At 47.3% G+C, this 14,140-nt stretch overlaps 1 protein-coding gene across 1 annotated transcript in view; it reads right to left on the bottom strand.

Moving 5' to 3' along the window:
- LOC119437058 (band 7 protein AGAP004871) overlaps nt 1-14,140 on the bottom strand; it is a 390,673-nt gene that overhangs the window by 71,317 nt on the left and 305,216 nt on the right. The window contains exon 4 of the mRNA XM_037704130.2: nt 13,054-13,126. Within this exon, the coding sequence (XP_037560058.1) occupies nt 13,054-13,126 (73 nt within the window). The remainder of the gene's footprint in view (nt 1-13,053; nt 13,127-14,140) is intronic.

Here is a 14,140-nt window from a genome sequence, read left to right as displayed (position 1 = left end):
GTTCTTCCCGGGTTGAATTCCGGCGGACCAGGACAAATTTTTCTTCAACTGCGAAGATTTCTTACTAAGAAACCCGCAGTATGAGTTTCCTTCGCAGCTTCAGGCTATACTCAGACCGATGACAATTGTTTCCTTTTACGAAACTTCCTCCATCTCACGGATTTTTGCAGATTTGCCACGTTCTCGGTGAGTCAGCTTTCACACTGCCACTGCTGTGGGCGTGATGTCAAGAGTAGAAATTGGGCATGCTTTCCCAGCACAGTTTGGCCGGTGCTAAAATTCGTCTGGAATGCAGTGATTTCGTTGATAGCGAGTGGGAAGCAGTGTAAGGCAAGAGCGAAACGATACGAGCGAGCGAAAGTGGCTTGTCCATATATCGCAGCTGACGCTAGATGAAACTTGCGTCGTTTGCTGCCAGAGGGCGTCCATAGCGTTCTCGTGTGCGCTGCTCCTGCGCTCCACAGAAGTATACAGGGGCTATGTAGGTCACATCTTCCTCAAGACGGTGCAGTTCATGACAATGCGTCGAGCCATCCCGCCTTCTCTTTGAGAAGGAGAAGAGCAAAATCGCCATGTCGAATTTTTTCGCAAGTGCCAGCGAAGCAATGCGCGGCTTGCTACTTTACACCGATAAAAAATTATTTACGTCTAGAAACATTTCATGGATTTCACGAAGGAACGGCTAAACTGCAATTCCGGGCTAACCCACGTTGTAAATAACACCGTTACACTAATAACGGTGTTATTTACAACGTGGGTTTGCTACAATACTTTCTTTACGCACTCACATTTCTCTTTCTAAACATTGAACCAACGCACCGGGGTTATTAAGTGGAGCGTGAACATTCAGCAATACCTTGGGACTTTTGCGCTCACCGGCGTTCCTCGGAGCAATTAATCATTTCGTGTTTATCTTTCATTTCCTTTTTGCTTTGCGTTAAATGCGGCCTAAAAACCCCACGGAGACGTCTTCCGAAGGGAAGGTCAGGACACCCGATGTTTTTCTTCCAGCCACAACGTCTCGACCTGTCTACTCCACACGCAAAACGACTCTCCGAGCGCTCGGCGGCGGCGGCCTCCCATTCGATCGCGGCGCTTTCTTCAGAGAGGGCGCGATCCTTTGCCAGCCAGCGTGGTGCGCCTCTGTTGTTCCGGGAGGGGGAAGCAGCGTCTTCCGTCGTTTATTTGTCCCCTGAACCCCTCTCGTTTCTTTCTTGTTCTTCGGCTGCGACCCCGCGCCTTTATTTTTCTTCCTCTCCTAGCATTCTCGCTATACCAGCGTCTTCGTCGAGAAAGGCTGCAGCACTGGTGATTTGGAGCCGTCGGGGCGCCGCGAGGAGCTTTTGCGATGCCGGCTCATTTGGAGCGCTTTCGCTCGAGCACCACTAGGGCTGAATGCAAAAAAGCGAGCAGCAGTCTAGCCGCTGCCTTGCGCTACGGCCACTGAGGCTCCCTCCAGCAAACCCGATTTCTCGGCGGCTGCAGTCAGGGTGGGCGCGCCCTCCTTCCCTTACCACCACTTCGGAAACTTTCACTCTCCTTAAGAAGAAGGGGGAGGGGGGGGGCGGCCTCAGAGACGCCGTAGCGCCCATTTGGCCTCGTCGCCCGCGCGCCCAGCGAGCGGATCTCGGTTCGCCGTCCAGACCGCCGCGAGAGAAAGGCCCGAGAGAGCGCAGCGTTCCGTCTTCCAGTTCAATTCTTTTCTCGCTACAGCGCTATACATAAGGATGATTCTCATATCTCGGCTGATATCTCTTGTTTGTTGTTGCTGTATTAAGAGCTATTCGTCGTCGATGCGTCACCGCACGTGTATGGAGTTCCTCGGCAGTTTTATCTTCGCTCGCAGAATTGGCGGCGACGTCGGTCGCTTGGATGTGAGAGCGATTCCTTTGTCGACAACGGCGGATGTCCTGAGAAATGCACTTCCTTGCGTCTGGTCGTACATACGCATAGCTTTTCAGCTATATTCGCGCGCCATTTGCGCGACGCTCGGATCCTTGCCAGAAACAAGTTTAATAACCACGGTACGTATTACTCGTGAATTGCGTTTTGCATTGTCTGTTAACGCCAATTGTGACAACTAGAAAAGAGAGAAATGGCACTTCGAGCACTCATCTTAAGTTTCTCACCTCGCAGTCTTCTTCCCTCGGCAAGGCGCTTGTGTTCAAAGACGACCGCTGAATACATATAGTTCAGCGAGTTCCTCAAATTTATCGTCCACTATCATAGTCGCTCACGTAGTCCCGTTCCATCGCCCTTCGTGAGACACCTCGCTTAGGAAGTCACCCATAAAATGTTCTTTCATCGACAGCCTGCGAATTAGCTTTCTTTGTGACATAACCGAACGTCGCGTTACCTAGGGATATCTTATAGTGAAACCCTGGATCATGTTGAAAACCACGGAACGGAAACACCTAGCTTAGCGGCTTCCTCTGCCAGCTTTCATTTACTCGCACTATTTGTTCTTTTATTGCGATAGCAATTATATGGACACCTCAACCGGATTTCTGCCGTCGCCGTCGCTGTTAGGTTCCGTATAAAGTCCAAGGGCGACAAAATCGTCGCCGCGCACCGTATGCGCGAGTGAAAGCGCGCGGGGGACGCGCGCTATACCGGAGAGCGAACGCACGGCGGAAAGCAAACGCGACCGTCGCGCGAAAGGCCGTGGGGGTGTGGGAGGGAGGGAGGCGGGCCGACACTGTGCTGCTTCACCAAATGCTTATCTTGCAACCGGGCGCAAGGGGAACTGGCCACTCAATCTCCCACGCGAAAGCAAGAAAGCGGGAAGGCAGCGCGGGAGGGAGGGAGGGGCAGCTTCTCCTCTGCGAACAACTTCTCCTCTGCACTCCTCTGCACTTTGCCCGGCGGTGGCGGTTGCGCGCATCGTCTCTTATCTCCGCACGGCTCTGACCTTTGTATGCGCTGTGCATTCGCCACTCATTTTTCGTTCAAGCGATAGACCGCACGAACCTTCGCCCGCTGCGGTGGCTGCGCTTGCTGCCGGCGTTCTGACAGTCGTTGTCTGCGGTCTTTCAATGTGATCTATTCATGTTTGCTTGTGCGTGCTGACCCCACGCTTGTTAATTCAGTTAGTAAGCGAATGTGTCCAAGTTTATGCAGCCGATAAGACTGCTATCCCTACTCCGAATAGCTCTCTACTAATTTGCTATCGCAATTGATGCTTCGCCTTTCGGGCGAAACTGCGACATTTTTTTCTCCTCTCTTTCCCTACTCTGTCTTTCTTTGTATTATTCCGCTTGTTTTATATTTTCCTTTCATTTCATTAATTCTTTCTTTACTAGCTGCGCATCTCGGCAAACTGGCTACCTTTTGTCCGCTGTAACCGTCATATGTGCATGTTTGCAAAACATTCAATGATCCAATGCGGTGTTGCAGGCTCGCGCCTACGGCCTACAGGCTCGGACTTTCTTACATTCCAATTCCACCCACCGCAGTGGCTCAGTCAGCTAAGGCGCTGCGCTGCTGAGCACGAGGTCGCGGGATCAAATCCCGGCCGCGGCGGCCGCATTTAGATGGAGGCGAAATGCAAAAACGTCCGTTTGCTTGCGTTGTAGTGCACGTCAAAGAACCCCAGGTGGTCAAAATTAATCCGGAGCCCTCCACTACGGCGTGCCTCATAATCAGAACTGGCTTTGGCACGTAAAACCCTAGAAAGAAGAAGAGACATTGCAATTCCAGTGCCTTGGGCTTTTCACATTACGCTGCTGTAGTGTACACTTTCCAGCCGCTATCATCCGCCTCCTTTTCGCCACACCAACCAACAGTATTCCATCTACCCAGTCTTTGTCGCGCCCCAATAACCCTTTCCCCAACGTGGTGCAGCAGGCTAGAGTCAAATCACTCAAGCCGACCTTTCGCCCTATTTTAAATTACGAGTAAAGTTTCTCTCTTTTTCTCTCTCTCCCTCTTGTGTACCGTTCTTCTGCGCCCATGGATCACTTAGGAGTTCGAAACTGGGTTTGATGTGTCAGTCCACTTAGTTACGCCGACAGCGGTGACCGTCGACGTCATCGTCAAGTTGCCGTCAGGGCACTCCTCACTCGAAGTTTCACCTTCACCTTTGCGTGGCATAAAGGATCCCAGACAGTTCCCATACCGTTGTCCAGAACTGTCGCTGCGAGGAGTCTTCGTTTGCTCGTTCACACAAAAATGCTGACTTCGTGGAGGAGCGAGAGTGTCTCGAACTGTCGTCTCCACAGACTTGACCTTTCGTTGGAGCTGTAAATTCGATCGCACTCCTCCCGTCGTCATGCAACTTTACAGTGCCACAGCTTGTTATGGCTGACTTTTGCGAAAGCCACACCCATAAACGACTCGTGCGACTTTGAAGATACAATCGAACACGTGTCGTGTTTTTGCGATCGTTATAACGTCGAACGTGACATTCTTTGGGTGTGTGTTAAACCGTTTAGATCATAGACCATTTTCGGAGACAAAGATTCTAAAGATTCGTGGATCATGGCCCCACGCGTCTCAGGCTACACAAAGCGACGCGGGCATTCGACAAATTATGAAATTGACTGGCCTCAGCGACCAGTCGGCATGATGGACAGGCGCACGTGTTCGCCTTGCCAATACCTTGCTTTCTACCTATTCTTTCATTATTTCCCTTTATTTCTTAACTCTTATAACCCTGCGTAGGGTAGCGAACCGAACGTCTAGTTGACGTCATCACCTACCATTCCTCTCTCCCTCGTCCTCTTTCGCCGTTGGGCGAAGAAGAAGAAATCTTTGCCTACCACTGCAGTGCAATTCCAATTCATGTCCCTGCTGCAATGTTCAATGTTCATCTGGGAGCTAGACACTGTCGCTTATTTTCTTAATGCGAATTACATTCTTCGTACTTCAATATGTAGGCCATAACTTCATGGACTACGCACACGTAAATAACGCGCACGTAAACCTAAGTACAGGAGCACTTTTGCATTCCACCCCAGCCGCGGAGGCAACACCTCGGGTCTTGAGTCAAGAAATGGCTAGACACGGCGGCAGAGATGGCGAACTAGCCGGTGCAAGCAAACTAGCTGGTGAAAATGGTCTATGAAGTGGAAAACCTGAAGCAAATGTGGGAGTTGAGTTCACAGAGTTTTACGTTCATCGAAAGCATTTGGCAGAAGCCACCCACATTCGCTCACAGTATGTTCTCTATCGCGATATCCCGTCTCCTGTTTTTACAAAAGCCTATAAACTTACGCGAACTGCTGTGAGAATGCCGGTCTAGAAGTCAAGGTGAAGCCCTATCCAAAATATTGCTTTGAAGAGGACGCAAGTCGCCGCATCGCGTTGAAAGAGCGACGAACGAATAGCTTGGAATGGAAAGAGAACCAAGACGATGGCAAAGTTCTGGGAAAGACAAACTTTCGAAGTACTTCAAAGGGCTTCGTAAAGGACGAGATGCGAAGATGTCAGGCCCCGCACAAAGACAGCAAATAAAACATAAAACGAGGGAAACCTTGAAGCAGGAAGGAAAATGATAGAAAAAGTAAAATAAAAAGAAAGAAGCACGATTGAACAAAAAGGCATGCACCGCGGGTACTGAAGAGCTGGCGCAAGAAACTGCCATTGGCAGAAAAGATGCGCAGGCGCCGTCCTTGTATATGTCAGGTGCCAATTCCACAGTATCACAGCTTTCGAAGACAGCGGGCTGTCAAACGTGCCGAATGGCGAGGACCCGCGGCGTCGCATATATGACACGCTTCCTTTGTTCTGGACAAGCTGGGACGTATATCGACAGCACGTCACTCTCCGCCGTTGCTACTTTCTTAGTCTAACTATTCATGCGCGTAATATTCTTTCAGTTCTTCTACTGCAAATAGCGGTACATTGTTCCCGGGAGGACCGTCAGTAAAGAAAGATTTTTTTTAAAGTTAGGAAATATACGGCATACGCTGCTTTCTTTATAAAAAAATAACGAGCAGATATATGACATAACAGAGCGAAAAAGGACGGGAGACGATGAGCTTAAGTTACCAGACCAGTTTCCTGCTGCGTGGAGCATGATCACTGCGTTGTACTTTGCGTTGTTGTGCAACTGTTTATTGCATAATGTTGCAGTCACTTCCTGGCGTGCACCTCAAGGGTACTGCCTTTTTGACTCTTCAAGTTATCCACGTTTCTGAAGCGCTAAAATTTCGCAAAAAATGCGTTCTGGTTGAAACAACTCGTCATGGCAGGCCCTGACGAAAACAAGTCCCCTTGTCGAAACGTTGGCTCCGACCTGAGACACCCCTTCAATAAAAGTTGATCCCTCATTCATCACTCACTCAGGAAGCATTCTGTATTAGCCATCCTGTTTGACTTCTTTTATTATTCTTTGGTCACGTTAATCACGTTTCTCTGGCCACGTTATTCCCGACCAGAGGAAGATAACCAGGAACGAAAGCGAGGGAAGTCAAGTAGACGCATGTCCGGTTTGCTACCCTATGCAGGATAAAGAGGTTGCAAAAAAAAAAAGAAATAAAGGACAGAAGACACCCAGGAAGGGTATTCACGGCCAGACACCTTGCCTGGGACTATACCCTTCTCCGTTTGATTGCTGTGCCGCTACTCTTCCATGTGGCAGGCGGTAACGTTGGCCTCAGAATTTTCCCCACTTTTTACGACCGCGAGTGGTGTCCACCGATACGGGAAAAAGCGCAGTTGCCGGAGCGAAGGAAAATAAGATAAAAGATTGAATAGACAAGTCAGGTTTATTAACCAATATGTGATATGTTGTTCTCTTGTAGCTGATGTGACATGCAGGGGGCGAGAAAGAAAAAGACAAGCACTCGCTGGTAAAATAAATTCGATCAACGGAAAACATGAAAAAGTAGAGAATGAACAACTAAGAGCATCAAGGAACACGACTAAAGCTTTCTCAAGGGCGCGAGAAGCGTCCATAGCTCGTGCAAGCTTCACTCCGTTTATGCGCATATTCGCGTTAGCCCTCTATCTTCATCAAATGCATACTGCCGTGTTCTCAACTTGACCCCTGCTTAGTTCTGCGCGCTGCGTTCTCGATAGTGAAAGAGAAAGCAGCCAAAATACCCAAAGAAAAATTAGTTGCCATTTGATTGCCTGCATGGGACGAGAATACGAATTATAAAGCCCTTCTCGTTATGCTTTAACAGACATTCCTCCAGATCAGTAGGAATTTGTGTGGGTTAATGAAACATTTCTATATTCTGCTTCTTTCCATACAATGGCTGCAAGTGCATTGCCTTTGCCTGTGCGAGTTTTGTTTGTATTTCTTTCACACTTCTGAAACGCACATTGATTAGAATGTTTTCGCATGTTTTAAGCACGAAATGCTTTTAGCTCCCGCTATCGGTGACTTTTAAGTGACCTTGAGCCAAAAGCCAGAACCGTTATCCGGGCACTCAAATGAGATCATCGGGGCACTCAATACGAGAACATGGCGGCAAGCTGCGAGAACAAAACGAGATCATCCAGGAAAGCAATCAAAACTTAAGAAAATGCGGGCTCTGACCCCCAACCCTTTGTACAGGACCGCATTACATACGCTAGTTACTGCCCAAACAAGTTACAAAAATATTTGCTTCCGAGTTCTTCCTAATGTTCTTTCACAATATCACTCAAGCTGTAACTTCTAGTACGCTGAAGTTTCATGCTGGGGATGACTTGGTAGTGCTTAGCCAAGCCCAAATACGTGACCAATGCTTTGTGATAGCCAATCAATAGCCAATCAATAGCTAATCGATAATCGACAAATAATCAATTCCGGGAAATGCTGGGGATGACTTGGTAGTGCTTAGCCTAGCCCAAATACGTGGCCAATGCCTCGCGATAGCCAATCGATAGCCAATCAATAACTAATCGATACTCAATCAATACTCAATAAATTCCGGACAATGCAGGGGTTGACTTGGTAGTGCTTAGCCTAGCCCAAAAGCCAGGACTAGGTGCCGATCAGCTGCGCTGTCTCTTTAGCATTGCGCCTCCAGTGCAAGCGACGCTAATTTTATTAGTTGCAAGACGTTTTCTTTTATTCGTATTAACAAGCACTGATGACAAGAAAAAGTCACAGAGAACAACTTTTTTCTTCAGTGCAATGACCCGTATTGAGATGTACCTCTGGAATCCATACTGTAATTTGTAGACCAAGCATAGTTAACGGGTATGCGAACTCGGCAAAGCGTTTACCATGAACACACATTGACCAAAAAGAAATTTGCATAGAGCAGTATTGCGAAAGGTAACATATTAAGAAGAGAAGGGGGAAGTGGACGGCCCTAAGTAATGGTGGATGTAGCCTTACAAAGTCCAGGAACCGTAGGCGCAGAACCAGGGGCTTTCTGCTGAAACAGTCCACACGCTACCAATTGCACATAACCTCCTTTACATGCACACAGAAAATTTCTCCCAGCAAGCTAAGTTTACAGGTCGTTGAAAAAGTCGCAGTTTCGCCCGAAAGGCGAAGCATCGATTGTGATTGCAAATTAGTAAACAACTATACGAACCAAAGATAGTAGTTTTATCAGCCGTATAAACTTGAAAACATAGGCATACTAACTAAATTAACAAGCACGGTGTAACGCGTGCACAGGTAAACGTGAACACATCTCACTCGATAACCGCAGAAACTCGCTGTCAAAACATTGGAGTGAGAATGCGCGGCTGCAGCAGCGGCAGCAGCGAGCGAACTGACCTTCGTGCCGTCTGTCGCTTCAATGCGAACTAAACGTCGAAAGCACAGCGCATACGAAGCTACCGGCATTAGTTGTGCTTTGTCCACCTCACAGATCGCTTTGAAGATGAGGCGCACTTTTTCCACGTCGCAAGTTGTTTTCAAAATACGGCACCCGAGCGACCATCGCCGGAGTAGATCCCCCTCTCCCCCCCCCCCCCCCCCCCGTGCCTCGCGCGCGACAGAAGAAGCGCGCTTCTGCCCGGCTTTCTCCCTCGCGCGCGCGAAATTGCGCCGCCATTGTCGGTTTACTCATGCAAGCTTTCACTCGCTGCGCGCGGCGACGACGTTATCATGTTTGGACTTTATACGGAACCTCACAGCGACGTCCACGACCACGGCGATGGCATAAATGCGCTTGGAGTGTCCATATACTTGCTATTGCAATAAAAGCTAAGTACTAAGAGATGGGGTAGTTATAAACCCTGTGTCAATGGCATCGTACCCTCAGTGGAAGCCGCATTGGAAACAATTGACAATATACTATGCGGGTCGCACCACGAAGTGCACGTATATCTCAAACCCAATCACAAACTACAGATTGCTAATACGTTAACGAAAGAGAATTTCCGAGCGCTTGCAGGGGCGCAGGTGAGTACAGTCCTTGTTTCGAGGCCATCGCGAATTTGGTGTTGCATGATCTTCGAAAGTGGCGACGACGGAACTTTACGTGGTGACACCCGATGTCATGTAGCTTATGAGAAGGCGCATAACGCAGCGAGCCAAGTGCCCTAGTCAACGCTCTCATTGTTTTCGGGGCAAGAAACTTGCGATCGACGGGACGCCAGTAAACCGGCCTCACTTGCGTGGCTACACAGGTTAAAAAGCGACCCTTGTCGAACCCAGCGCCAGCGTGTGATCGCTGGCAGCATGCAACTGCGTGTACGTTTAGCGAGTGTGCATCATCATAAATTTAATAAAGTAATGGAGAATAACTATTACAAAGACCTTCATCCAGTGACGCTGTCCCACCTTCCCGGAAGCGAGGATCATCCCACTGTGTCCAACCGTGCCTTCTGGAGACTATTGTGTATTTCAGAGACATGCACTGCTCACGTGCTATGCTTGAAGGTTTCTGTGCCTACACATTTTGAGAACGCTTTTCCCCGTGTGCGTGATTACGACTGTTTGTAACAACATTATCTTCATCTCTGCAAAAAAAAGAGAGAGAGAGAGAGAGAGATTGGCAATATTTCAGAGCAAACCAGCGCAGAAGGCCAGATCAGGCGCATCCTCGAGGAGAGGAGCGTTGCGCATACTACACTTGCACCTTTCACTTGACAGCGTCAATTCCGTGTGCGACTAACCAAAATAAGCCAATAGCTGCGTTACCATGCAACACACACCAACGTGTGCGCACGCACGCATTCAAAATGCTCACGCTTGTGGCTTCGCCTAATGGTTAGTAGTACTGGTGTGGAGCACGCTTTACAGGGGTATAGGTAGACCGTGACGTGATCTGTTGACCATGAGGAGCTACCAGTGTGCACCGTCTGAGCTGTTTTGTGCGCGATGCGTCAGAGCTCATCTACTCGGAAAAAAATTTCCTCGAGGAGAGCATGCCGCTACAGCATAAATACGTATTGATGAGGTGGAACAAGCACCAGCCTCAAACCTGTGTAAGTAACACCAGTTGAGAGATGTTGGATAAATTTTCATCATGGGCCAATGTAAATTCATTCAGCATCAAATTCTTCTCTGATCAATTTCAGCAAAATAACAACTTCTTTGTTCATTCCAAAGAATAGTAATATATACAAGAAATTAATAGAAATCCTTCGATTTGTCAATTATGTTAAGTATAAGGCATTATTTAGGCGGCATATTGCGGAGAACAATCACGTCACTGACGTTGTTAAAGAAGCATTTTTTCTTTTTTTTCATACCTCCATATACTTTGCCGAATGATCTTAATTCATTAATATATAACGCACTCGCGAAACTACTCTGGGGCATAACGAGTAATATCAATAAGCAAAAAATTCCACAAGGAACGGAAGTTCTGGTAAGTTTGGACGCTCAACATGATAGTTATACTGTCTCTTTCTGCAAAGAGATCAATTTTACCCGTGAACGTGACCTACTTGAAATGTTACTAATTGAACACTTCAAAAGAAAGAACTACATCTTTGATGACATAATAAGTTTGACTGAGAAAGTACAATAGGTGAGCGTTCCGGCATTCCAGTGACTGCAAATTTCAGAAGTTCATGAAATTTGCAAACATTCTCTCTCATGTTATCCTCTTTCTTCATACCAGAACAAATTGAATATTTTGTAATTCTTTTGCTTGAAATCCGAATGTTTCACTGATGTTATTTTTGTATTGTGTATTACGTGATTGGATGCTAGCAGCTGATAATATGGATGATTGTCTCATCATGAATGGTCAATGTCTGTTCACTTGTTGTGGTACTATGCGGGACTGGGTCAGTCAAGCACGTCTGACTCTGTCGGTCACCGATGCTCAACCCTCGTGATTTTGGGTTGTATGATTGAACTGAAATTCAGATGCGACATTACGAACCGATGAAAGCTCATTTGACAAATTCCACGATTTGTTCCGTACACGCGCGCGCGCACGCACGCACGCACCCAAGCTAACACCTATGCAAACGCACAAGCGCAAGTTTGAGCTATGAAACAAACAAAAGAAGCAACGCTTGGTCAGCCCATTTCGTCCCACTGCGAGCGACGTGTCGGTGCCCTTTGAGGGTGGCCCGAGGCTTTTCTATTCGTGCATTGTAAACAATAACAGAAGTGAGAGCACGCGGAGGGCGGCCTCCCATCGGCATCTCTCACATTTTTTACATGAAGGAACGTTCTCTCCGTCTGTGCCGAAAAGTAAAACTGGAAAACAAACAAGAATAAAAGCGCAGTTGAGAAGGGTACCGTGGCTGCTGACCGTTACGTGCCAAGGTTTGCTTCTGTCTGCTACAGCGTTGGGTCAAGGAGCGGAAAATGGAAACGCCGACCTGAACTACAACGGCGACGCCAACAACAACAACAACAGTGACGGGGAGGAAACGAGCGGATGGCAACTGACCCGCGCGCAACGACGTCTCGCGGTAAATATTAAACAACGCGGGCACCAAGTTGCACGGCTTTCCGGCATGTTGCTTGCTGCTGCAAACGCCGCACATTTCTTTTCGACGGCAGCCATTTCACAATTCGAGAGTCGAATACCTTTTCTCCCGGGTGGTAATTTTTCATTCCTGCCCCCCGTTGCTGTCGTTCCCAAAGACGAACGCCTCATTTGTTGCGTTTTTTTTTTTTTTTGCAATTCTAAACTGCGCGTATTGCGCCTGCTTGCATTCCCGATTGCGATTTTTGTGTGTGTGTGTTTCTCCGGAATATACGAAAACAAAGCGAGTACGGGAGACAGGAATGCCGATCTTGCAGAATAAGGAGAGAGCTGGATTGCACCTGCGCTTTATTCACGGGTGGGAAGATAATATTTCGGGGAAGCTCTTTCGTGCTCTTTTCTCCGTGCGTCCCACCCCTTTGCGGACTCACGCGATATCAAATGACGTGCAAAGTTGCGCTTTTAGGGAAGAAAATAAATCTCTACTTTTTGGATCGGTGCGTCTCCGAGGACAACATTTGCGGACCAGCAATATTTTCTTTCTTCTGTTGTGTGCATGTCGGTGACTGCAAGAGAAATTCTCTAATAGGAGCTCGTCGAACGGGAGGATGCTGTTCACGTGAAACTAGTCTGTGACGTGTTAGGTGCTCTCCAAATGAGGGCCTCGGGTTTTGCCACTTATTTTGCCGTTGGTTCTACGACGAAGATGATACCAACAGGTAAAAGCAAATCCAAAAATATGGGTCATAACATTGATGATGACGATGATAATTATGATGATGATGATCCCTAGTGGCATCCCCTTGAATTAGGCTGGCGAAAGAGAGTCGCCTAGCCTGTGTGAGCTACTTATGTTGTTACTATATCGTAATTTAGCCTTAAGCCCATTTCTTCTTTATCTTGTAAAGTTACCTATATATGCCTGTGACGATCCTGACTGCATCTCTTGCCGGCTTTTTTGCCGCCAATACTCTTATCATCGTTTGCTTATCTCCACCACTGGCCAGTCAATGCACCCATCAGTATATAGTAAGATTAAAAGAGCGCAAGAAAAGACATGGACGAGACAGAAAACACAAGCGCTCAATCTAAGGAACAAGAGCGCTTGTGCTGTTCTGTCTTGTTTATGTCCTTTTGTTGCGCTCTTTTAACTTTACTGTACACCATGAACCAACTAGCCCAACAGCAAGCCTTGTTAAGCACTCATCAGCTTCTCATCATCATCATCAGCAGCAGCAGCAATCATCAGTGAACTGCTTACCTGGGCCTTTGGCGCCCCCTTGGACGAGACGACCTAATCTGAAGATGACCGCCCTCTCGTACTCCTGCACAATCTGTGGAAGCCAAAAGAAAGAAGCAGTGAGAAAAGGGCTTGTGGTAATCACCTACGAAGTAATAAGATAAAGCAAACAACGTTCAGCGAACTCGCACCTATTATTATAGTAGGCTTTGAAGTAACGAGGTAACGACACTTTCCACTCGGGCAGAAGGAATAAATAGGATTTTAACAACTTTAAAAACAGCAAGAACCTCACTATTCCTTGCAACTGCACATTTTGTTTCATGATAGCCTAAGTTTTGTTACTCCTATATAAAGTTAGCGACACCCCACAAAGTTACCCTCATGATTGTTGCTGATGCAATAGCTTGGTCCCACTGATACGATATACGGCGCACGCGCAGATAGTAGAGCAATTGACTGAGAGTTGGTGTTCTAGTGATAATATAACCTTCTAACTCCTAAAGGCACGATTAGAATACATTGTAGTGATTAAGCAGTAAACAAAAAAGAACATCAAATTGGCGCATTTGTCGTTGACGCCTTTTCAGTTCTGGGGAAATGTTGCCAACTTTATTTAATTAATTGCTTCGTATTAACATTAACAAGAAACACGACACGCATGTCAGGGCTGTTGGTGACATTATACGTAATCACGACTTTTCAATTCGTGATTAGTTTTCCTCTACGTTTTCAAAGTCTTTCAAACCTTTCAGACGTTTTCAAACCTCTTCGTTTTCAAAACTACAAAAACAAGCTTTCTTGCGGTGGCCACATCATAAGTAGCGATAAGTAGCTATAACTGCACATTTTGGCGAGGTGGTGAACAGCCCGGTGTGCCACCCTCTGGTCACGCCACTATTAAGAACATGTTGGCCCTGTGCTGCGCGTGAGCAGTAGCGACTTTTTGGCGAGGTGCCTTGATTTACGATGCTTTTCTAGTGCAATTAAAACTGTAGATTGCAGCTTTATACGGCTATAAAGTTCAGTCTCGCAGTTGAGTCCTCGGCCACGGTCCAAGTATTTCGTGTACGGCAAGCAGGTGTCTGTCCAATAGCCCTATAGTTTA

The sequence above is a fragment of the Dermacentor silvarum genome, chromosome 1 (genome assembly GCF_013339745.2).
Source record: "Dermacentor silvarum isolate Dsil-2018 chromosome 1, BIME_Dsil_1.4, whole genome shotgun sequence".
NCBI lineage: Eukaryota > Metazoa > Arthropoda > Arachnida > Ixodida > Ixodidae > Dermacentor > Dermacentor silvarum.
Note: the sequence above shows the minus strand (reverse complement) of the source record. Positions and strands in the feature narration are given on the sequence as shown.